The sequence below is a fragment of the Mus musculus genome, chromosome 8 (assembly GCF_000001635.26).
Source record: "Mus musculus strain C57BL/6J chromosome 8, GRCm38.p6 C57BL/6J".
Classification (NCBI taxonomy): domain Eukaryota; kingdom Metazoa; phylum Chordata; class Mammalia; order Rodentia; family Muridae; genus Mus; species Mus musculus.
Window position 1 is genome coordinate 122768676 of NC_000074.6, and position 23303 is coordinate 122791978.

General features: G+C 52.1%; 1 protein-coding gene and 1 long non-coding RNA gene across 12 annotated transcripts in view; one reads left to right on the forward strand and one right to left on the reverse strand.

Moving 5' to 3' along the window:
- Positions 1-1719: 1719 nt before the first annotated feature.
- Positions 1720-6773, reverse strand: Gm39271. 4 transcript variants are annotated; one of them, XR_879309.2, is made up of 3 exons: positions 6609-6773; positions 3431-5658; positions 1720-2051 (listed from the first exon to the last, which is right to left on the reverse strand). It is a non-coding gene; the product is annotated as a predicted gene, 39271 (long non-coding RNA). The 4 variants fall into 4 exon arrangements; XR_879308.2 differs by having other exon boundaries at positions 1720-2054; XR_001778707.2 differs by lacking the exon at positions 3431-5658.
- A 21-nt stretch (positions 6774-6794) lies between these two features.
- Positions 6795-23303, forward strand: part of Acsf3 (acyl-CoA synthetase family member 3) — a 42418-nt gene continuing 25909 nt past the window's right edge. The window contains exons 1-7 of one of the 8 annotated variants that reach the window (XM_030243569.1): positions 6810-6915; positions 9402-9626; positions 11271-11960; positions 12758-12913; positions 15272-15426; positions 17144-17289; positions 21915-22024. In XM_030243569.1, the coding sequence (XP_030099429.1) occupies positions 11295-11960; positions 12758-12913; positions 15272-15426; positions 17144-17289; positions 21915-22024 (1233 nt within the window). In that variant the 5' untranslated portion in view covers positions 6810-6915; positions 9402-9626; positions 11271-11294. Of the gene's footprint in view, positions 7026-9401; positions 9647-11270; positions 11961-12757; positions 12914-15271; positions 15427-17143; positions 17290-21914; positions 22025-23303 lie in introns of those variants that run through there. The other 7 variants (XM_006531032.3, XM_030243568.1, XM_006531030.2 and 4 more) reach the window with 7 other exon arrangements.

Here is a 23303-nt window from a genome sequence, read left to right on the forward strand (position 1 = left end):
TGTCAGCCTCAGGGACCTGGGTCTGTCAGACCACTCTCAGGAGCCAGTCTCCTCTTGGAATGAGTTCCAGACCATCTTGACTTGTGACTTTTCCCAGAAGATAAGGTCTCCAAAGCCTAACCCCTTCATGGGGGTCCCTCCTCAGTCTCTTCTCACTCCACCTAAATCCCAGTCCTTCCTCCCTCCCACACAGCTGGGGCATGGAAAACGAAGGAGCACCCATCTCCTTATCCCAGTACATAAAATTCAGGTCAGGCCAGATGCTCTGCATGGATAAGTCTCTTCCCTGGGGCTCTCTGCAGAATCAGGGATGCTCAGGAGGCCAGAAAGAGCAACTCAGACAAGAAAGCGCCTGGGAAATGTGATCATTGTAAACCTCTAAGCTTCTTCCTCAGGCTGAAGGATTGAGTTCATGTGTGTGGTCTGCTTAGAGCTCCCGTTGAGGCCTCAGCCTCATCGGATCTCCGGGTTCGCGTACAGTTCCCTCAGTCCATGCAGAGCCTCGCCCTATGGTAAGGTTACCATCCAGGCGTCAGGGGCAGTATGAAGCCTGGCCCTCATTTCTGAACTCTCTCAGTTTCAGGGGCCCTCAGACAGGAACTCCTCTCGCTGGAGGTCAGTTCTGGAGTAGGGACCCCTGGACCTCGGCTCGTGGCGCTGACAGTACTACATCTGCGTCAGCTTGGCACCGGTGTTGGTAAGGCTGCTCAGATGGCGTAGGTGGTGCCTGTCGCCTGGCACTGGTGATGAGAAGCACGTGGGCTGTGATGAGATTGGGGGTGGGGGTGGGGCCGCTGACTGAAGGCGGAGGAGGAGCGCAGCGAGAGTGGTGACAGGTGGGAGGCGGATGGAGGATTTGGAAACAAATCAAATTTTCAGTCGCCAGGAAATAGATCCCCAGCCACAGGTAGTCTGCAGAAGAGAGTCGCTGCCTCCCAACTGGCACCTCAAGGGGCAGGCAGGGGCGCCTTTCGCAGCTGCTTCACCAAGCTGGCAGCTGTGTTGCCTTGCCATGTGGAGGGAGCCAGTCCCCGGGAGTGCCCACGCCAAGCTGGTGGCAGCTGCAGGGAAACCATATTCGTGGCACTTGGACATCTTTGCCCCTTGAGGCCTGGCATTCATGGCTTCATGGGAAGAAGTTCTGGCAGGATTGGAGTCTCGATATGTCCCTGCCAGGGTCTCTGATCTCATGACAGTCCCACACAGCTCCCTATCTACTACATGGCCCTGTGGGCCAGCTTTGTTTATTCACACTACAAAAACGGCCAGCCATGTGCTCGCAACAAATGCCCTGTGTATCTACTGGAGCAAATGTAGAGTCAGGCCCTCTGTGGGTCTCTGGAACTTTGAGGACATGCCCAGAGCCTTCTCCAAGGCCAGACAACAGGGCTGTGGAGAGGAAGCATAGACGATGTGGACGGAGGGGGTGTGTAGATGAAGTGTAGACACGGGCAGAGAAGACTGGGTGAGGTGTTTTACATGGACAGAGGGGCCATGCAGATAAGGTGTGGGCTTGGACCAAAGGGCCAGAGGATAAGTTGGAGACGTGGTCTGTGTGGGCTAACCTTGGATCTAGTCAGAGCAGCTCAATGGGAGAGCTGTGGACCAAAAGCAAATGAGGTCACAGCAAGCAATGGGTCATGCTTTGTACTCCTGACTGGCTTTAAATCCAGGTCCCAGTTAGTTACTTCAGTCAGTTTGCTGAGTAGCTCATAGAACTCAAGGAAATGTCTACTAGTTTATTTAAAAGGGAGGCCAGACAGACAGGGGAAATGGGGAAAGGGCTGGCAGTGCCCCGATGCAGGAACTTCTGACTGAACCGTTTGGTTATGCCAACCTCTAGGGTGCTCAGTTGCCCACAGGCTCCGTCTCCTCTCCTCTTGGCCTCTTGTGTAGACATCACAGTCTGAGCATGACGGTGCATGGGCACATGTGGGGACGTGACTGGGCAGAGGGGGTGAGGGGCAAAGGCTAATGTCTGTGGCCAGGTGGTGGATACTCAACCAGGCTTGTCTGGCCAGGCACTTCTTGGGGATTTGAGCTTCTGTGACCTGCTTGGAGAAGAGAAATTGTAATCTTTAAATTTCTATGACCTGTTGAAGAGGTGGCTATGAGTCAAGAGCCACAGAAAAACCCCAAACAGGTGTCTTCTCTGAGTTCCCATTTCTCGGGACACTGACAGTGTTTTAGGAGCCCTGTGCCAAAACCCAGTACCAAAATTCTCTGTTGTTTGATGGCGTGAGCAAACTCACACTTGGTAGACACCGTCTCCCTAGACCAGCCGCCCACAGCATGATGGATCCCCTCAAGATGCTGAGAATTAGCAGTGGACCACAGCCATCTGGCCACGAGGAACGGACAACACTGCAGTGTCGTGTGGCTCAGCCACTGGCTATAGTCTCAGGATGATCTGAGCTCTCCAGCAGACCTGATGACTTCCGCTTAATTATTCATCTAATTCTAGAATGCTCCTCTGACCCCCACAAACTCACAGCCTCCCTTCCTGTGCACCCTCCGGGCAGCCTCACTAAGCACCTTGGTCTCCACGCCACTTGACCCAGAGACCTTGTGCTTGCCATCCCTTTTGTCAAGCATGATGGTCCTCTTTTTTTTTTTTTTTTTTTTTTTAAAGCCTGATTCTTGAACCAGATCATCTGAGCCCTCACTGCTCTGTGATATAAAATTATAAAGATGGTTTGTGACAGAATGGTGTCTGATGTGTTTGATGCTTGTTGTTCTCCTGGCACTGTGTCCTACCTGGGATTCCTTATTTGACTTTTATAATATATACTGGAAATGGCCTTCTCTCCTACAGATGAGGAGCTGAAGGTCTGAGAAGCTCACCTGCCCCTCCCATGTCCCCTCCCAGATGGAAGCCAGACCTTACTCCTCTGATATGTTCACATTGCCTCAGAACTTCACAGCCTTTAGGGTTAGGGAGATGGCTCAGTTGGTGAAGATCTTACCTATCCTGCAGGAAGCCCTGGTTTCAATCCCCAGCACCCATAAACTATGTGTGAAAGACATCCCAGACCTTGAGCAACAGAGGCAGAAGGAGCAAGGAGTTCAGGGTCATCGTTACCTTCAGATATATAATGAGTTTGAGGCCAGCCTGGAATTTACTAGACCATGTCTCAAAAAAACTTTATGAGTGAAAAATAACAAATGTTATCCACACAATCACAAGCATCAAGAATCCAGAAGAGGGGTCTGAAGATAAAGCTTAGCAGTTAAGAGCACTGGCTGCTCTTCTAGAGGACCCCAGTTCAATTGCTAGCACCCACATACACAACTGTCTGTAACTCTGTTTCAGGGTGTCTGACACACTCACACAGACATACATGCAGCCAAATCACCAATGTACATAAAATAACAACAAACAAACAAACAAACAAATAGTTTTTTAAAACACAGAAGGGCACAATCACACCTCCCACAAGTTGTACATGGTCTTCAGCCTCCATGGGTACTGTGGGATTTGCTGGCCAGTACACACTTGATGGGACTGTGAACAGAAGCCTCTGTTTTCTTCAGGCAGACTCTCCACAGGCTGTTCCTGAGTCTTCCCTCCGTGGAAGTTGGTTTCTCTAGATACAGGATCAATCAAGGAAACAACAAACAGGCTAGGGCACCTTCCATATCCTCCCTGGGAATGTACATGACCTCTCAGTGTCTAGCCATAAATTTGGGTCAGCCCTGTTCCATGTAGGCTGGACCAGCCTGGACACAGAAAACAGGTCAGAGACTGTCACGATCTCTTCTCTCAGTCACCAGGTACAAGGTGGCATCAGTACTCCCAGGGCTGGGTCTCACCAGGACACCAGTGCAGGCGCCTACAGAACAGGCCGCTTGCAGAAGGTAATGCGTTCACAGCTTGCGGAAGTTCCCCTCGTGAGCAAACTCCCTGCCAGCCAGATCTGGGCTATGCTTCAGTCAAGTGAGAAGGTGTGACCCAGGCGCCCCCAGCAGCTTCTGCTCATTAAGCTGGAGGTGCAAAGGACTTGGGGGAGGGGCTGAGTCCCCTTCCAGGATGCTGCAGTGAGGAGATTTTTTTTTCCTGGAAAGGGCAGGTGTGCAGGTGTCTGGAGTATGCGGGCATCTGATGGGGGCAGGGAAAGGTCTGGTGTCTGGTTGTGAGATGTGGCATAGAAAGTGCAGAGTCATCTCAACCACCTGAACCCAAGGTGGAAAAAGAGGCTGCATCTTGACTTGAAACTGTCACGTGGGATGGCTCAGCCATCTCCTCGAGGGAAGGTGGGAGCTGGCTTCCTGCCCAAGGCTGCAGGTGCTGCTGTCTGGCTACTACCATTTATCTCACATCTGTTGACAGGCACCTGTCCTGGACCACGATGGGGAGCCAGTGATGAAGAAGGCCAGAGTAATGGCAGTTCACACTTTCCCGCAGCAGGAAGTGCTCTGGTGGACTGAGCACACAGCCTCCCTCTGAGAGGCAACTGCTACACTCCACCCTTGCACTTGCAAAGTTCATGTGTCCACCTGATTCTCTGTGCCAGGCCCTTATGGCCTTGTCTCTGCTGGCTCTTTTGAATTCCTCCTATGAATTCCCTTGTTCTGTCTTTTCCACTTTCCCTTCCCGAAACCTCAAATCCTGCCCACCAGACTTCCCAGCAGACCCAGCCAATCTCTTCCCCCTCGATTTCCACCTCGGCTGTTTGTCCAGACACACCCCTCCCCCTTGTTTCCAGCCCTTCTGTGGAGGATCCTGCTTAGCCACCACTCTTCCTAGTCCTCAGGCCTTTGGGGAACTCTCTGCTAGAGCATCTTGGTCCTTCAGGACATCTGTAACTCAGCTGAGGACAGTAATGGGGGTCGTGCTGGAGTTTTCCTCACATGGATATGCCTGCTTTCTGCATTTGTTTTTCCTGGCTGGTTAGTCCACATCTCTTCTGTTAGTGACTATCTGGATAACCTCAAATATCTGGTCATTCCAGACAACCCATGCTGTGGTCACTGAAATGTCAATCAGAAGCTCAGGGGCTGGATGGGACTGGACCCTGTGGGCCTCTTGTTATTTGTGTGTGTGTGTGTGTGTGTGTGTGAGAGAGAGAGAGAGAGAGAGAGAGAGAGAGAGACAGAGACAGAGACAGAGACAGAGACAGAGACAGAGAGACCACAGAAGCCGGATCGCCCATGGAGCTTGAGTTACAGGCATTTGTGAATTGCTTGGTATAAGTGCTTAGAATCAAATTCAGACCCCCTGGGAGGGGAATACCACTGAGCCATCTCTCCAGCCACTCTATCTCTTCTCTTGATGGTTTTGTGGTTTTGTTTGTTTGTTTGTTTGTTTTTGAGACAATCTTATGTATCCCAAGCTGACCTCAAACTCTCTATGTAGTCAGATAACCCTGAATTTCTAATCCTTTTGCTTCCACATTCTAAATACTGTGATTAACATGTCTTGTTTAGGCATAATCCTGGGGGTTATGCTAACAACTGAGCACTCCAAACCCAAATCCAGACTCTTGATGATTTCCAAGGCCCAGGGGTCACAGAATCTGTCTCCATTCTGGCCATGTTTAGGACTATGCTTTGGGTGTAGACATTTAAGCATAGAAGTCCTAGGGTCTGTGGTGTAAATCCCAATGTTAGACATTTTGATTCACGTTGATTCTCTGCCTCTTCCTCTCTTTGATCTCACTTGCCAAAAAAGGGAAAAGAAAAGGAAACAAAAAGTTTGTTAGAAACTGTATAACTTCAGAAGCCTCCTGAATTTTGTGTATGGCTATTGTAAAGACACCCAGTGCTCTCCTCAGAAGCCCACATCAGTACTAGGGCGTCTACCATCCTTCGCCTAAATCAGTTCCCTCACCAGTATGTCTCAATGGTAATGCTTAAAACTATATTAAAGCTACGTCTTGCTAACTCCAAATGTGCTTCATAATGAATCTTCCTGAAAGCCTAAGTCAAGAATCCGTGTTTTACCTACATGGAGGTCTGTGAGACTTCCCCAGCTGCTGCAGGGAGAGGAGTTTTGTCTATAGCTTTGCTGCCACTGACAAACAGACCTTAGTGTTTCAAGGTTTATCTTTACTGTACAGAAAGCATTTAGTATCCTACCCTAAAACTGGCTGTGGAGGCATAGATCTGTAATCCCTATACTCAGGAGGCTGAGGCAGTGGGATTACCAGGAGTTTAATGCCATCCTGTGCTACAGAATGAGACCTTGCCTCCATCCTGCCACAGTTCCTGGTCTGTGTCACAGAGGTGTGTTTAGCATATAGACCCCCCCAGCTGCAAGCCGAGGAACCCCTCTTCAGGGGCCAAGGGAGTCCATTTACATCCTGATTTGGCGAAGATGGTGACCACAGCTGTGTGGTCCCTTTGGCCACGGGAGCCATCATGCCTATTAAAATGATCGTTGAGAGCTGAGAATACAGCTCCAAGTCGTTGCGGTGCTTGTCTAGCATGTGTGAAGCCCCAGGTTTCATCCTTGGCACTACGTAAGCCGAATGTGGCGAAGCAAGCCTATAATTAGTCATCTCTCAAAAGGTAGAGGTAGGTTACCCTTAGCTACATTGCTGGCTTGGGCTACATGAGACCCTGTCTCAATAACAACAGTTAAATAGGACCCAATGCAAACAACTCACAGTACTTGTTCCATCAGGACAATGGATCCAGAGATCTGGTAACAGATGTCAGGCACCTAAAGGCCACTCTCTGCCAGTCCCTCTCAAGACTTGCGAGCAGATGGAGTATGCGAATGAGCAGGAACGTTCGTTCCCGGAACGCATTTCTCAGGCGCTGCATCCCGGGACGTATTAGATCGACGGACACTTTTCGCCTGCGGACACTTTTAGGTGTAGGACTCATTCCGGCCCGCTTCACCTACCTGGACAACCTCGCACTCCCGTGCCCCACCCCTGACACCCCCACCCCAACCCCGCCTGACCCCAGGTGAGCGCGCAGCAGACTACAAGAAAGGGGGTGTCGAGGTGAGCTGGAGCTGACCCGGGGGCCGTGGGACCTGTCGGGCAGGTGTCTGTCACAGCGTGAGGGACACTTCTGTAAGGACCCGGGATGACGTCACACGAAACCCCTCCCCGATTTGTTTGCGCCGAGCACCGTGTGGGATGCAGGTCGCCAGGGTCCTGGCTCGGATGGGTCCCGAGAGCCGACTAGGGCGTCAGGGACGGGACCAGCGTGCATGCGAGGAAGGGCTTCTGGATTTGGAAGCGGGTCCGGGAATTTCTCTAAAAGAGAAGTGTGTTGATTCTCATCCTGGAAGGGAGGGAACTTGCCTGTGGCTGACCACTAAGACCCGTGAGAGCCTCCAGATACTGCTGTAGGAGCACATCTAAGCCATAGGCTGTCCCGAGAGGGAGTCCTGAAATCGGAAATGCGCTAAGCGTTTTCAAGGCCAACGTGATTATTGTAAAACCGGTGTCCCTGCTGCCCTTGTCTCCAGACGGATGTAGACATACCTTTCTGATGACATCCCTGGACATGAAGTGGGTCAGGGAACCATGCACAGCCAGATGCCCTGAATAGACAGTGTTTTGCCCTAAAGAACTGGCTCTGGTTGGACGAGCTGGGAGTTAGCTCAATGCTGACAGATGTTTAATGATTGGGCCAGGCTCATGCTTGAAGACTTTCTTAGTTGGGGTTTCTATTCCTGCACAAACATTATGACCTAGAAGCAAGTTGGGGAAGAAAGGGTTTATTCAGCTTACACTTCCATGTTGCTGTTCATCACCAAAGGAAGTCAGGACTGGAACTCAAACAGGTCAGAAAGCAGGAGCTGACGCAGAGGCCATGGAGGGACATTCCTTACTGGCTTGCTTCCCCTGGCTTGCTCAGCCTGCTTTCTTATAGAACCCAAGAGTACCAGCCCAGGAATGGCACCACCCACAATGGGTCCTCCAACCCTTGATCACTAATTGAGAAAAGGCCTTGCAGCTGGATCTCATGGAGGCACTTCCTTAAGGGAGGCTCCTTTTTCTGTGATAAATCAGGCTTGTGTTAAATTGACACAAATCCAGCCAGTACAAAGACCAAAGTGGCTTTGGAGGCCTGCACTGGTCCCATTTCCATATATGAGAGAGTAAGACAGTGCCTCAGAGGGGACATGGTAGAACTTATAAGAACTGACGATGGCACAGCAGTGCCACCCCAGCATGAGTACAGCTGTCCACACAGGAATCAGTTTGCTCTTTCCTCTACCACCCTCTCTGACCTGTCACCCCAGGGTCAGTGTGTCCTCCTCATGGGGGCCACTGTTCTTGCTGGTGTGGGTGTCTCCTCACAGAATGAGGGCCCCATGGGTAACTGTAACTGAGTCTATTCCACAAGGAGCCTGGCTTGATACCTCCTGATGCCCAGTGTCTGTCCATGGCTACCAACGTTCAGGGCTCAGGACTCTACCCCAGAGGTCCTGGAGCTGCATCAACTCTGCCTGCTCCAAATCTTGTGACCACCCTACTGTGTTGCTTATGCCTGGTTAGCCAGGTTGACTCAGCCCTACCACCTCATGGGGTACGGAGGTGTCCAAAGGAGGGTGCCAGATAGATTGGTGGAGGCCAGCGCTCTATTACACAAGTGTGTTTGAGTGTCTCTGATCTACTTATGCTTTTCAAAGGACCATTGGCTAGTGTCAGTTAATGCCATGATCACTTGTGTGAGCGTACTGTATGCACAACTTTTGTGTCCCTAAGGTCGTAGTGTTAATGCAACAAGGGGGGAAGGTTTGCACGTATTTGTGCTACTGCTAAGAGGGCTTCTTTCTCATGATCCAAGCTCTTGCCCTCCCTAGGACTAGAGGCCTGTATCAGGAGGGCTCTCCCATGCCCTTGTTCCTGTGTGCCATCATCTCTCCAGGCAATTCTTCATCAGTAACCTGGTCTCCGGGGTTCCTTTGTGCAGCTTCCTGATGCTGATGAGTTTCCACATCTGGGTGCTAGGCAACAGGCAGTACCTCCTGAGTGCTGGGCTCTCTGGGTGCTTCAGAAGGAGAGTTGTGCCATTTGGAGGCTGTAGTGTAGCATCATGTTAGATGCTTCTGGTGTCTCTCACACAGCAGGTCTTTCTGTGTGAGTTTCTCTATTTTCTGTTCCCTTGTGCAGAGAAAATAGATGAATGACAGATGTTATATCCTTCCTGTTGATCCACTCTTCCCCCAGAGCATCCTGGGACATCTCACACTCTAACCCACAGGAATCTGGTCCCAAGTCTGTAACTCAGAAATACCACCCAGCGCGTCTTTCTCTTGCTTTTGGCATCTCTGACTGTGAAACAAATAGAGAAGTTGTTGGCGTGAGAATTAAAGCACCCCGATTTACTCCGTGCTTGCTGACTTCTGGAAGCCCACATGGCTGTCAAGTTCTTGGCTTCTCTTGCCTAGCCCTGCTGTCGCCTGCATTTTTTTTTTTTTGGTGTCTTTATAGAAGTAGAAATCCAGAGTGTGAACAGCCTGGGACCTCTGAGCCCCTGTGGAGCAGAGCTGAGAGCAGCTGTGGGGCCCTCACTGCCTCATGCAGACCCCATGTGCTTAGAGCCTGCAAGCAGCCACAAGCTAACTTCTGCACAGAAAAGTGAGGTGGAGTTCTCCTGCTATCTTGACCTGAGCACCTGGATAGAAGCGAGAGCAGCCAAGCCCAGCAAGAAGGCAGGCAAGCAGTCATTCCCAAAGGTCTTGAGCACAGAACAAAATTTAGTATTCAGACTATTTATTGATGTAGAATTTGTTTTGTCAGGTAATTATGTAAGTATTGCAAATAGTCTGTATATAAGAGAATAACGCTATCCTGGTGTGGTGGCACATACTTTTAATTCCAGCACTGAAGAGGTAGGCTGATCTCTGAGTTCAAGGCCAGCCTGGTCTACAGAGAGAGGTCTAGGACAGCCAGAGCTACACAGTGAGACTCTTCCTAAAAACAAAGCTGTGTTTAGTACATATAGCAGGCAGTGGCGTGTTGGCTTACCCCGGCAAGCTAATGAAAAAGAAAAGTTGGTATGTGTCAGAAAGAACATGCTAGTGGAGACAGACTTCACAGAGGGAATGTGACATGCAGTTGTCTTCGAGATGCAGAGGGAACTGAAGGGAGGCGAGGCAAGGGTATGTCCTTCTCCTGGGCCTCCTAGGATATTGTAAGGCTCTCAGCTATCACCCCAGAGCATGCCAGCTGTTGTATCTGTCAGGGAACATTAGCCACATGGCCTGGGGTGGTGGCAAGGTTCCCATCAGCAAGTGACTTTATTGACTTCATATGAGTGATGTCTAGTGTGAATGTGTAGTGCCTCGATAAGAGACAGGTAGCAGTGCCCTCAGCCCACCATAACCTCTGCACTGATCACTGATCCAGCTCAGCTGTGTCTGCCAAAGCAGGCATGGCCTCTTGCCTCTTAACTGTGGTTGGGGAGGCTGCTCAAATGAAAGCCACAAGTGATTGGTGGGTAGGTGAGGCTGAAGCCAAAGGGCCTTAGTGGGGAGTGATGTGTTCTAACTGATGGAGTCCAGACAGGGTGGGGGTTGTCATCTTGCCAGATAATAAGGAACATGTGACATGAGGGTTATAAAGCCAGAGCAGGGGACATTGCTAGCTAGCACTGGGGAGCGGATCTAGAACAGAGCCGGTGTGGAAGTGTGATGGCCCCTCTGTGTTGCTCTGGGATGGACCTCAGCTTCACAGAGCTCAGCAGTGACCTCCTCCCTCTCCTGAGCACACAGCTGCTGCGTATTTCATTACAACTTAGTAGTTGTACTCGGGAAGACAAACTGATGTTGTCTAGCCTTCCTTAGGTTCTGCTGAGTCGCGTTTGCTGAATCACCACGCTTTGGGGCACGCTGGGAGAAGTAGCTGTGTCTTCCTGAGCAGGCTGTGTCTCAGATGGGATCTGAGAGGGGCGAGGGTGACTTTGGAGTCCCTGCAATGCCTGTGTCTACTAACTAGTGATTTTCCAGGCTCAGAATCACAAAATCCATTATTCAGGTTTTACCTTACGTATACTGTATTTGGTTTCTCTAACTTTAAATTATTCGGAACTTTTGCATGGTTTTGAACTCTTTAAAGAATGCAAATAAAAAGCTTTGATACTAGACACTTTCTAAACAGGTTGTACCACGGAGAGTGTTAGCCCCTTTGTTTAGGGGATGCTATGTTAAGAGTTTCTGTAGCCTTTGGGTGTGTTTGGAGGGTTTTAAACCTTGCTATGGTGTGCTTTGGGTGTGTTTGGAGGGCGTGTTTTAAACCTTGCTATGGGCAGGGATTGGGTGGGCACCAGATTCTCACACTCTACACTCTCATCCTCCCCAGCCCAGCCAGTGGTTTGTCGGTGTGATGCCACCTCACTTGGCACTGCCCTTCAGGCGTCTCTTCTGGTCCTTGGCCTCCAGTCAGCTGATTCCCAGAAGACACCGAGGACATAGCCTCCTGCCTACCACCCCAGAGGCCCACACGGATGGGAGTGTCCCGGTATTCATCCGTGCCCTGGCCTTTGGGGACAGGATTGCCCTTATTGACAAATATGGCCATCACACCTACAGGGAACTGTATGATCGCAGCCTTTGTCTGGCCCAGGAGATCTGCAGGCTTCAGGGTTGTAAAGTTGGGGACCTCCAGGAAGAAAGGGTCTCCTTCCTGTGCTCCAATGACGTCTCCTACGTTGTAGCACAGTGGGCCTCCTGGATGAGTGGTGGTGTTGCTGTCCCACTGTACTGGAAGCACCCTGAGGCCCAGCTGGAGTATTTCATCCAGGACTCCCGGAGCTCTTTGGTGGTGGTTGGCCAGGAGTACTTGGAGCGGCTAAGTCCACTGGCTCAGAGGCTGGGAGTCCCTCTTCTGCCGCTCACGCCTGCCGTCTACCATGGAGCAACAGAGAAGCCCACAGAGCAGCCAGTTGAAGAGAGTGGGTGGCGTGACCGGGGTGCCATGATCTTCTACACCAGCGGGACCACAGGGAGGCCCAAGGGTGCACTGAGCACCCACCGTAACCTAGCCGCTGTGGTGAGTGCCAGGGTGCTCCTGGGGCCTCTCTGTACTCCTCTCTCACTGTCCTGGCCTCATTTATGGTCACCACTGAGTGGGGCCCTGAGGTGCTTCCCGGGGTGGCCTGCTTTTCTAGTGTCATTCACAGCTGTCACTACCCTGTAAATTCTGAAATGCTTGGTGACAAGGAGTAGCAGTGACCCATCAGCTTACAGTAGGTGGTGGTGAGGCACACAGAACAGGGGGATCACTGGATCCCTGCATTGTCGGGGTGTGTGATCAGTACCTAAGGTTGGGATTTATGAGCGCCCTAGAAACAGGAGCCACTTCTCGGTCAACTCCAGCCTTGTGTGTTAGCTTTATATTCTGCCACGCCCAGAACCAGTCACTGACTGTGCTCACTTTTTACAAAGTGTGACTATGTCCTGGGAAGTCTCCTTACAGTAGGAACAGTGAAGTGAAGCGCCAGGCAGCGGACAGAGGAGGGAAAAAGTGAATCCCAGGCTCCTGGCTCCTGGCTCACGAAGTATGCATGGTTCCAGCCATCGGGCTCACGGGTGTGATGAGTTGTGTGCAGCATCACTCTGGAGGAGATGCTCAGATTAAAGACCATCTACCTTAGTAGAGGCCCAGGCTGTGGTGGCCTGCTGGAGCCAGTATCATCACCTTGATGGTCTAGCGACCACGACTAGAAGGAAGGAACAAGGGCCCTGTCTGATCTTCCTCCCCTTCTCAGGATGCCCTAGAGACTTGTCTGCCAGTGCCACCCCCTGCAGCCTCTCACCCCTGTTCATAGGCAGTGCTGTTCCCCACAGGTGACTGGGCTGGTCCACTCATGGGCGTGGACTAAAAACGATGTGATCCTTCACGTCCTCCCGCTGCACCATGTCCACGGCGTGGTCAACAAGCTGCTCTGTCCACTCTGGGTAGGAGCCACCTGTGTCATGCTGCCGGAGTTCAGTGCTCAGCAGGTAAGGTTGGATCAGGGGTTCCTGGCAGGCCCAGTCAGTCACTGTAGGCTGGAGGGTTAAAACAGCACATATTTGCTGGTTGGTGATGACACACACTCTTAATCCCAGTGCTCAGGAGGCAGAGGCAGTTGGATCTCTGTGTATTTGAGGCCAACCTGGTCTACAGAGCGAGTTCCAGGACAGCCAAAGCTACACAGAGAAGGAAACCCTGTCTTCAGAAAACAAACAAACAAACAAACAAAGCACACATTTATTTTCTTAGCTGTCTGGTGGGCAGAGTCTAAAATGAGTTTGATAGAGCCAAAATCAAAGTATTAGAGGGAGTTACACCTGAAGGCACTGTTGAGGTCACTGCACTTTGCTTTTGATGCTTCTAGTGGCTCTTGCTCCTGGGCCTGCGTCTGCTCCTGGGCCTGTGACTGCTGCTCCTGGGCCTGTGGCTGCTCCTGGGCCTGTGGCTGCTCCTGGGCCTGTGGCTGCTCCTGGGCCTGCAGCTGCTCCTGGGTCTGGGCTGCTGCTCCTGGGCCTGTGACTGCTGCTCCTGGGCCTGTGACTGCTGCTCCTGGGCCTGTGACTGCTGCTCCTGGGTCTGAGCTGCTGCTCCTGGGCCTGCAGCTGCTCCTGGGCCTGTGACTACACCTCCCCATTCAATGCAGCCAACTCCAGTAGACACGTCTCCCTTGCATTCTCTGCTGATTGATGTGCATGTATAGTCAGGGTCATTTCCCTGTGCAGACCACCACTTCCTCCTATCCACAGCCTGTGATCCGCAGCCTGTCCTCTGCACATCTCTGGCTCCTCTGTACACCTATGGAGTCACTGTACTCTTCCCCTTCCCAGCAGACAGGAAGCAGGGATGTGGCATTGGCTGTGGGGAGGGGGTGTGGCAGCATGGCCAGTGTCACTGAGTTGTGTGACATCACCTGTGCAGGGCAGTGTCACTGGAGCAGTGGCTCAAGGCCACTGCAGTAGAGTGGGCTCCCGCTGTTGGTGACTTCTGCTCTGGGAACTGGAAGGCGTGGTCCTTCACCTTGGTTCTTTCCACCTCTGCTCTGTCTCGTGAGACCTCTGCCTGTCACTGTAAGATACCGAGCCTCTTGTCAGTGTCTGCAGAGTGAAGCCTGGGAATTTGAGGGTTGTGTGAGGAATTGTCCTTTTGACAATCGTGGATTTTCAATCCACAAGCCAGACTTTGTCCTTGCCTGAGATGGCCAGACTCATGTCCTTGCCATGCTGTTCAGTCCTGTCCTGCAGACCTTGCACTGTTTGTTGGCTTCTTTTCCTCCTGGATTTGAGCTTGCATCATCTGCCCACCCCTACCCTGCCCCACCCCAGTCTGGCTTCCTTCAGGCTTTGTTCTGCAATGTGTACTCTGGTGCCACGTCTGCCTGGTTCATCCCTTTTGCATCTTCAGGTTTGCTGGTGACTCTTCACGGGAGTCTGCAGTCCTGCACATTCTCATTGCTTATCATCTGGAGCCCCTGACACAGTACTCAATGCCTTTGTGCCATGGTCTAAGAACCCAACACCCGGCCTTCCAGGCTCTGCACTCGTGTGCTCTCTCGTTTCCTTTTACTCTCTGATATATGGCTCTGTGCTCCCAGAGGTGTGTGTTTCCTCGCTTGTCCTCTGAGGTGAGGACTCCTTATACAGCTCAGTGACAGGTGACCTGCATAGGCTAGACTCGACATCCCGGTTTACCTTTTCCAGTGCCTGGCTGGTGAGAGCTGCTGTGTGTGTGTGTGTGTGTGTGTGTGTGTGTGTAAGCTATGGAGCAGGAAGCAGGTGTGTGTGTGTGTGTGTGTGTGTGTGTGTGTGTGTAAGCTGTGGAGCAGGAAGCAGGTCCACAACAATGTGGCTTGCTTACTTGGCATTGACCCTTAGGTGCCTCAGAGCAACAAATGGACACCAGTTTTTCTTAAAGAAACTAAACCCTAACTGGTAAGAAATGTAAATGTTTTTATGCTAAAGCTTCTTAGAAGTTTGTTGTGGGGTAAAATGCAAAGTTCACAGAAGACTTTTGGACAAGAGGCAGACCTACCTCCTTCTCACCCTGTGCCTGTCCAGACTCCTGAGGCTGCCCCATGCTCCCTGTGCAGTTGCAGCTGAGGCTGGGGTTGCTTCAGGCTGCAGTTGCTTCTGGATTGTTCCTCCTCCCAGGCCGGACACAGGTGTCCAATGGGAATGTTTCAGAGGCGCAGGAGCCAGCCCCTCTGAGCTGAGCCACTGACGGGCGCATTCATCTCATGCAGGAAACAGCCTCTGTCAGGAGGACAGAGGGAATGGAGGCAGGAGGCATCTTGTGCCGGCAGCCATGCTAGCTTCTGACTGCTGACTGCTACTTCCTGTCTCCTTTAGGTTTGGGAAAAATTCTTGAGTTCTGAAGCCCCACAGATTACCGTATTCATGGCAGTGCCCACTGTCTACAGCAAGCTGCTGGACTACTATGACAAGCATTTCACGCAGCCCCATGTCCAGGATTTTGTGCGTGCAGTTTGTAAAGAAAGAATCAGGTGAGTGAAGAGAACCCAGATTCCCTCCCATGAGGCTTGGCGGTCAGCAGGCATAACTCATTCTTAGTGTCTGCTCAGCTCTCTCTCACTAAATGATGGCTCTGTGCATCAGGCAGCCTCTGCGCCCATCTGTCTTCTGTCCTCTGCCTGGATTCTCTGTGTGTCATCTACAGCCACATGTCTGTCTACCCTGCTATCTCTGTCTTACACATCTCTGCTTCTCTGCCTGTGGAAGGCTGAGCCCAGAACCAGCCTTTTACCACTTCTCTCTGAGGCCCCCTCACACTCTACCCCTGCTGCTCACTGTGCCCCGCCTCCTCCCCAAACTTCTGGACAGGCCTAGGGGCCATTCAGTGGCAGGAAGTTTGCTCTTTCTCTCCTGAGCCCAATGACATCATTTCTTTCCTGACTTTCTGTTGAAATGTGATTTGCTAACCTGAGGTGAGAACACTGTAGATCACTGAATCAGCACGCATGGACCAGGTCCACATTTTCAGCAGATGTGAGTAGGGCGCTTCTCTTCTGCCAGAGGGACAGGGGTGTAACCCATGGGAAGGGGACTGAAGCTGTGACAACTTTGAGCTAAAGCTCCAAGCATGGCCTGTGTGGGTACAGCCACAGTGCGTGCCCCACATCTGGATAAGAGACAGGCAGCAGTGCCTTGTGTCCCCAGAGACTTCTGGATGGTCTGAGACAAATATGACAGCTTTACATTTTGGCTCTGCCTAGCATTCTTAATGCTCCCTATCTATAAAGACACTGAGGAAACCAGAGGCCTGTTTCTGCTGGTACAGCTGCTGGTTGCCTCTGTGGGCCCCTGCCCAGGCCTGTCATCTGAAACATCCTGGGGCAGCCAGTGCTTAGCAGCCAGAGCCAGGGAAGGATCACAAGGTCCCACCAAACCCATGGGACCACAGGCACAGCTGCTGTCCGAAATATAGACTCCTTAGCAGAGGCATTGAGACTTCTGGGGCTCTAGTTGGCCACACACTTGTGGAGAAGAGTGGGATTGGTTCCCACTTCAATTTAGAAGGCACACAAAGGACCCTCCTTTCTGCAAGTGGCATGCTGTGGGATTGTAGCAGAAAGCAACGTGGGGACTCTTGAACGTTCCCACTGTCTTTGCCGTCATCATCTCTGCTTCCCAATCCCCTTGCATGTCTTCAGCTTAGCAGCTCTGCTTGTACAGCATCTGCCTTCTCCTGCAGGTGTTGTGGCCTTTCCTCTGTGACATAGGCAACCTTGTCACCTCCACCGTGATGTGATCACCGTGGTTTAGGACTCTTTGTGAACGGCGTCATAATTATCTGTCCTGTTACCAAAGATGCTGCTTTAGCCAACAGCCCTTTGAAAGACCTGCTTACATTTGCCTAAACACACGGGGAGTCCATTTTAAAAACCGGTTTTACCCAGGTGGCAGTGGTACACACACATACCTTTAATGCCAGCTCTGGGGAGGCAGAGGTAGGCAGATCTGAGTTCAAAATTAACCTGGTCCATATAGAGAATTCCAGGACAGCCACGGCTGGCTACACAGAGAAACCTTGTCTTGAAACCAGTTGTGCCCCTCCCCCAAAAAGAAAAAAGGCCCAGTTTAGCCTTAACTCGCTTTTATCATAAGTTAGATACAGAGGTGGAAATGTGTTGCGCACCGCGCTGTGTGCACGTAGGGAAGAGTGCGTGTGAGCTAAGGAAGCCCCTATGTTGTGCTGCCTAGGCTGATGGTCTCAGGTTCGGCCGCTCTGCCTGTCCCACTGCTGGAGAAGTGGAGGAGCGCCACGGGCCACACGCTGCTGGAGCGCTATGGCATGACAGAGATCGGCATGGCTCTGTCCAACCCCCTGACGGAGGCTCGCGTGCCAGGTACCAGACGCCCTAGAGCTGTTTCTCTCCCATTTGCCAGTGCCCGACATGCGGCTCCTGGTCCACCCGCACTTAGATGAGAAGGACACGGAGCACACTGCCCTCTGCAGCAGGCCTCAGGGCCGGGAGCACCTTCTCAGGTGCAGCCATCCTCTGCCTCAGTCCCCTTCCTTTCTCCCATGGAGTGAGTGGTGGAGGGAAGATAGCAGGGTGCTCATTCCAAACTTAAGTGAGTGGCAGTGCCCTTGGAGAGAGCCCAACTTCAGGGTAGAGTCCCCTTGCCTGCCAGTTCCTCCTCCTCCACGCTTAGGCAGTAGCTGCAGTCCTGAGTTCCCATCCCGGGACTTTGCTCTTCCGTGTTGTGTGAGTTCATGTGTCAGTGTGTGTTGACCAGTGTAGCTCATTCCCTGCTCAGTGGCCAAAACGTTAATCTGTCCCTCTGGGAACCTGGCAATCCTCCCAGAGTATCTGTCTGTCCTGAGCTATGATGGAGTTCTGAACATCCGTGCAGGTTTTCTGTGTGAGCGTGGGCCTGTATCACAGAGTACACTTGAGCACGGGCTTATACATTAGTTCACTTGTTTGTTAACTTTCCCATGTGACTGCTGCTCAGGGTATTTTCCATGTTCTTATTTCCATCCTCCTGAGTCCTGAACCCCAGCGGTCCAGCATGGTCCTTCCCAAAAGCATCCTGGCTCTTCTCCCTTTGCCTTCCTGGGTGGATCGGGGTGATGCTGTGCCCCAGTGTTTGAGAGGGGGGTCGAGGATTGGGCAGATGTCTCTGGCCAGCCAGAAAATGGCAGTGGTCCAGAGATGAAGCAGGCACTCCTGTGCTAGGCCAGAGGCAGAAATGGGGAGAACGGTGGTGGGTACCCAGACAGTGGGCTCTCCTGTGGGAACTGCAGGCTCATGGAGTGCAGGCTTGCGCTTGTTCTGAAAAGGCAGAATGTGATTAGGAATTAATCATGTGGATGTCAAACCCTGGATACCACTGTCAGCACCCTGGCCAGTTAGCCAGCCTGCCTCGTGCCACCATCACATACCAGCACCATTTCTGCACCAGCTCTTTCCACCATGGCCACAGCAGCCTGGCAGAAATAAAATGGAAGCTCAATCCCAGATTAAGGGAGCCGCCTTGGGTTTCCTCCCTTCCCTCCTGTGATCTTTCTTGTTGACTGTGACGACCCCGGCTCTTCTGCTGAGGCCCTGAGTTTCTAGAATGAGGAACTGACCAGAACACAGTGGTTTTTCAGACCAAGAATGCTAAGTCCAGTACAGACTGGAGCTGCAGCATGGCAGGGTCCCCAAGTGGAAAGGCCTGGCAGCAGAAGGCTTGGTCACCTCTCTCCACGAGAGCATCATGGAGTGTGTTCTGTGACTGAGCAGAGTGTTTGTGAAAACAGTCACATAGCAGAGGTTTGTGTGTGTCTTCTCACGTGGCCCCTGGTGCCAGACCACTTTACACCATCACAGACCAGGGGACAGAGCTGCCCAAGGTCCCTCCATTTGGGACCAGACTGAGGACCGGGCCTTCTAACTGACTTCAGCTGTAGGTAGCACAGTGCTCTAACAGAGCCCAGATCTAGAGGGGGCTGGGGAACCAGGCGGCTATAATGACAGCAAATGCAAGAGTGAAAAGTGAGGCCGGGCCGGGCAGGAGCATAGGGCACTGAGGCTGGAGCCTTAAGCCACGGGGAAGTGTTACACAGGCCATGAAAATCATTTACACCTGGCCAGAGGGACTCGGGGGACTGTTAGCACTCATCAGAGGCCATGGTGTCCACTCTTACCAGGTCGTGGAGGCCATTTGTGTGAGCTATTTGGAACCATTCTCATTAAGCTATAAGCTATAAGGATGATTTATGTACGGCCATGAGGAACTGTCCATATGAGGTATATAGGACCCATTTCACCCTAAAGGGCTTAAAATGTAAGACAGACACTCAGGTGAACTGAAAGGACTCTGATGTCCCTGGCATCCCTGCCTTTGCTGGCCTCCTGTTGACTGAGGGAATTGTGAATTGCAGCCTGCATCTCTCACTTTGGCCCATTTCCACTGGGTGTGGAATGCTGGGAACAGCTATTCTCTAGCCCAGCATGACAGGCTCTGGAACCTTATCATTAGGTTCACTTGTTAGGACCCAGGCATGCAGAGATGCAGGCTATGTCCCTCACACCCTCAGATATGGAGACCAAAGGCCAGTTGTCTAGGAATAGCTGACACCATTCTCAAGAGTGGCCAGCTGTTAGAACACTGACTGCTGCCATTCATTCTAGCCTAGGAGGGGTCTTGTTCCTGTGGTGTTGATTTCAGATGGGTCTTGGATACTCTGTGGCGCTCCAGTGCTATGTGTGACGAGGGCAGGGACCATCACACCTGCTTACCAAAGGTGGCTCTGGGCCAGACTCAGCTTCACTCAAGGGGTTCTCCCTTTGTCCCAAGACCTGAAAGCTCCTCCTAGTCTGATGACCCTCAGCTCAGGTGCAGCTTGGAGCTTGGGGGGCTCCTAAGGCCTCTAGAACAGGAGGTCAGCAGGCATGAGAAGTGAGTGCATTCCTTCCTCTGAGGGAAAGTGGCAGTCCTGTTTACATCTAGTATGGTGACATCAACACGTCCTGTCTGCTGAGGGCGCGCTTGTGCAGTGTGATTCTGGTGAAGACCTCAAGATGTCATCTAACTCATCTCAGAGGTGACTCAGAGGTCAATTGATGGTAATCCTTGGGCTGGCCATACATACACACACACACACACACACACGCACGCACGCACGCACGCACGCACACACGCACACACGCACGCACACAGTGAGAAGGGGCCAGACCCCCCAGGTAGCCTCTGGCTGAGACATGCCGCCAGGCTGGGCACTATTGGTGGAAATTTGTCTTAACTGTCAGATTCCTGGGAGTCAAGGCCTTGTCCCATCATCTAGATCTTAGCAGACATGATGGCTGGGAAGAACAGCATGCGTGGTCTAGAGGACAGGAGCTACCTCATCAATGAAGAGGAACTTCATTAGAGGAGGAGCGTGGCCCTAGGGTCACCGGGAAGGCTGTGTGAGCGTATAAGCACCTAGCAGATGACGGGGGACTCGGAGATGATGAGATAGAGAGGAAATGACCTCACCATGGCACTGAAGCCATCCTCATCTACAGCGCTGCCCACTGAGAAGACGCTGAAGACTACAGTGTGTGTGCTCTCCTCTGCCTGCAGCACTGGAACAGGACACAGAGACAAAGCAGAACCTGGCGAGCAGTGGGAAGGAAGTTTCCACTGGGATGGCTGTGTCCCGGGCGATGAGGAGGCTTTGAAGCTGGCGAGGCAGAGGCAGCACAGGCTCCTGGGTCCTCACTGCAGCGAGCTGTGCACTTTGAAATAATAGATTATGCCATACATGGTCGCCCTGAGTTTTGTTTTTCTTTTTGAGGTTTTTGTTTGTTTGTTGTCATTTTGGGGACAGGTTTTTGGTTGTTGTTGTTGTTGTTGTTGTTGTCATGTGTTACAGCCCTGACTGTCCTGGAATCTGTTTTGTAGACCAGGCTGGCCTTGAACTCAGAGATTTGCCTGTGTCTCTCTACCTCCCAAGTACTGGGGTTGAAGTCATGCACCACCACACTTAGCCCAGTCACTCTGATTTGTAAAGTCTTACAGCCCAAAAGACAGAGCTACTTAGCTGACTGGAGTGGGGTGACTCACGTCACCAGAGGGGAGGCCTAGGCACCTGCATACCTAGAGACAGAAAACAGCGTCTCCATTGGCCTGCCTCCCGACCCTCTGCACTGCAGTGTCAGCCATGGAGGGTCAGCGCCTCATCTAAAACAGGGACCGAGCAAGCAGAGCTCACCAGGAGCTAGAGCCCGAGATACCGAGTATGTGCAGAGTGCACTGAGCTGCTGTTTGGGGGACACGTCCTGTTAGATTCCTTTTAACCAGTGTTAAAATAAGGCCTGAAGACACAAAATGAATCCTCAGGAGAGAAGTGTTGGACATTGGCCTCATGCCTGGACGTGCTGACCTTTATACGCCCCACCCTGTACCCTGTTCCTGCTGTGCTTGGTGGCACCAAGACTCAGGGCCCCAAGTCAGCAGCAGAGTAAAACTTCAACCCAGGGCATTGTCCAGAACCACAGGGACTTCCTGGGCACATGCCCACCAACTGGGTCTGCCTCAGCTTTGCAGGAGGAAGTGTAATGCCAGAGGTTTGGAGCAGCCCAGTGTACAGAGTAAACCATAGGTGCCTAAACACGAACCCCTCCCACTTTCACATTAGCCCTTTCTGGGATGCACCCGTGGTCTGCTTTAGTCAGCCCCTGCACACATCTGTCCCCTCATATAAATCTTCTCTGGGTCATCCAGCTGGTGGCCAGCTCTCCCTGACCAGGCAGCAGTAGTGAAGAATCCACGTGGCCGTGGCAAGGCCACATGGTCAGCAGTGACTCTGGCTGTGCACCAGCAGCTGCTACCATAGCCTCAGTGAGGCTTTGGCTTGCGGGCTGGCTGCTCACACACACAGGTTGCCACTGTAACAGAGCACAGTGATCTCACAGTAACCCCATGTCTCACATACAGGAGCAAGCATAGCCCAAACCCAGCTCTAATTCCTACCCTTTTCCCCATTTTCCTACAGGTTCTGTGGGGACCCCATTGCCAGGAGTGGAAGTACGCATCATCTCAGAAAACCCGCAGAAGGGTTCCCCCTACATCATCCATGCAGAGGGAAACGAGAGGGGGACAAAGGTGAGGTCATCGTTTGAAGGTTTCTTCCTCACCATGCAGGGGTGGGGCAGCCATGGACAGGAGAGATGCTGAGGGATGTGACGGGTTGTGTGCTAGTGTGTCTGAGCCTCGCCCAAGAGGCTCTTCCATTCCTTCCCAGAGCAGCCCAGGCCTCCCCATAGCTCTGTCCCTGGAGGACATTTTGAGGGTCCATATGGTTTTACTAAGGAGCATGGGGCAGCACAGCAGCAATCCTCACAGACTAGGCCTGTGGGAGCGTTGAGCTGTCAGGTACCGGTGCCATCTGAAAGCCCGTGTGTTGAGCCCCTTCATCTGCAGGAAAGTGGGTCTCAACTTCATATGTGACTTTTAACTTGGCAAGTGTGGATAGGAGGGGGATGTTGTCTTCTTCGATTGATGGTTTTAAGAGCTAGGAACTAGAGGGTGGGAGGGACAGCTCAGTGTGTAAGAGCACTGGCTACTTCCCCAAAGGACCCAGGTTTGATTCCCAGCACCTACATGGCAACTCCAGTTCCAGGGGCACACACACACATGCTGGCAAACCACTCATGCACACAAAATAAAAACAAATTAGTCATTTTTTAAAAGGAGCTAAGAACTTCTAATCATAAGCCTCAGCCCTAGAGATTTAGGATTCATGGGAAGTGGAATTTTGACCTGAGAGGAAGTGATAACCCCAGAGGCTGAGAGGGTGTTGTGTGCCACTGATGCTGTGACCACGAGGAAGGAGTCTTGTGAGTCAGTGTCTTCTCCACAGTGTTAATGTCATGCCAGCAGGCCTCCCAGCACTCCCTGGATCCATCCCTACCGAGGCAGCTGTTGAGGTCTTTGGAGTCCTGTCTTTACTGCCCTTAGCCTCCACCAAGGGGAAGTTGGTTGCTGGTGCTCCAGAGAGCAAGCAAGTGGGACATGTCGGCTCTGAGCTTGTCTATGAAGAGCTTGGTTCATCATGAAGTAAACGTTCTGTTGTCCCAGGAACACTTCCCACCCTTCCCCTGTGGTGGGGTCGGCGGTGTCTCTGGCCTGCCCTGGAGCTGCCTTGGTCCCTTATTGAGCGAGCTCTTATTCTCTGGACTCTTCCTTCTGGGGCCTTCTCTGAAGACCACTGACCTGACTGAACATCTCTTATCTCCCCTGCCCACAGGCCCCATCAAGCTGGCCCAGACCCCCTTCCCTGACTCTGCCTCTGCCACCCTTCATACTGAAGTGTCTGTAATCACCTAACTTTTCCTGGCTCTTGGGCCTGTGCCCTCCATACCCACCCTCAGCTCAGATAACA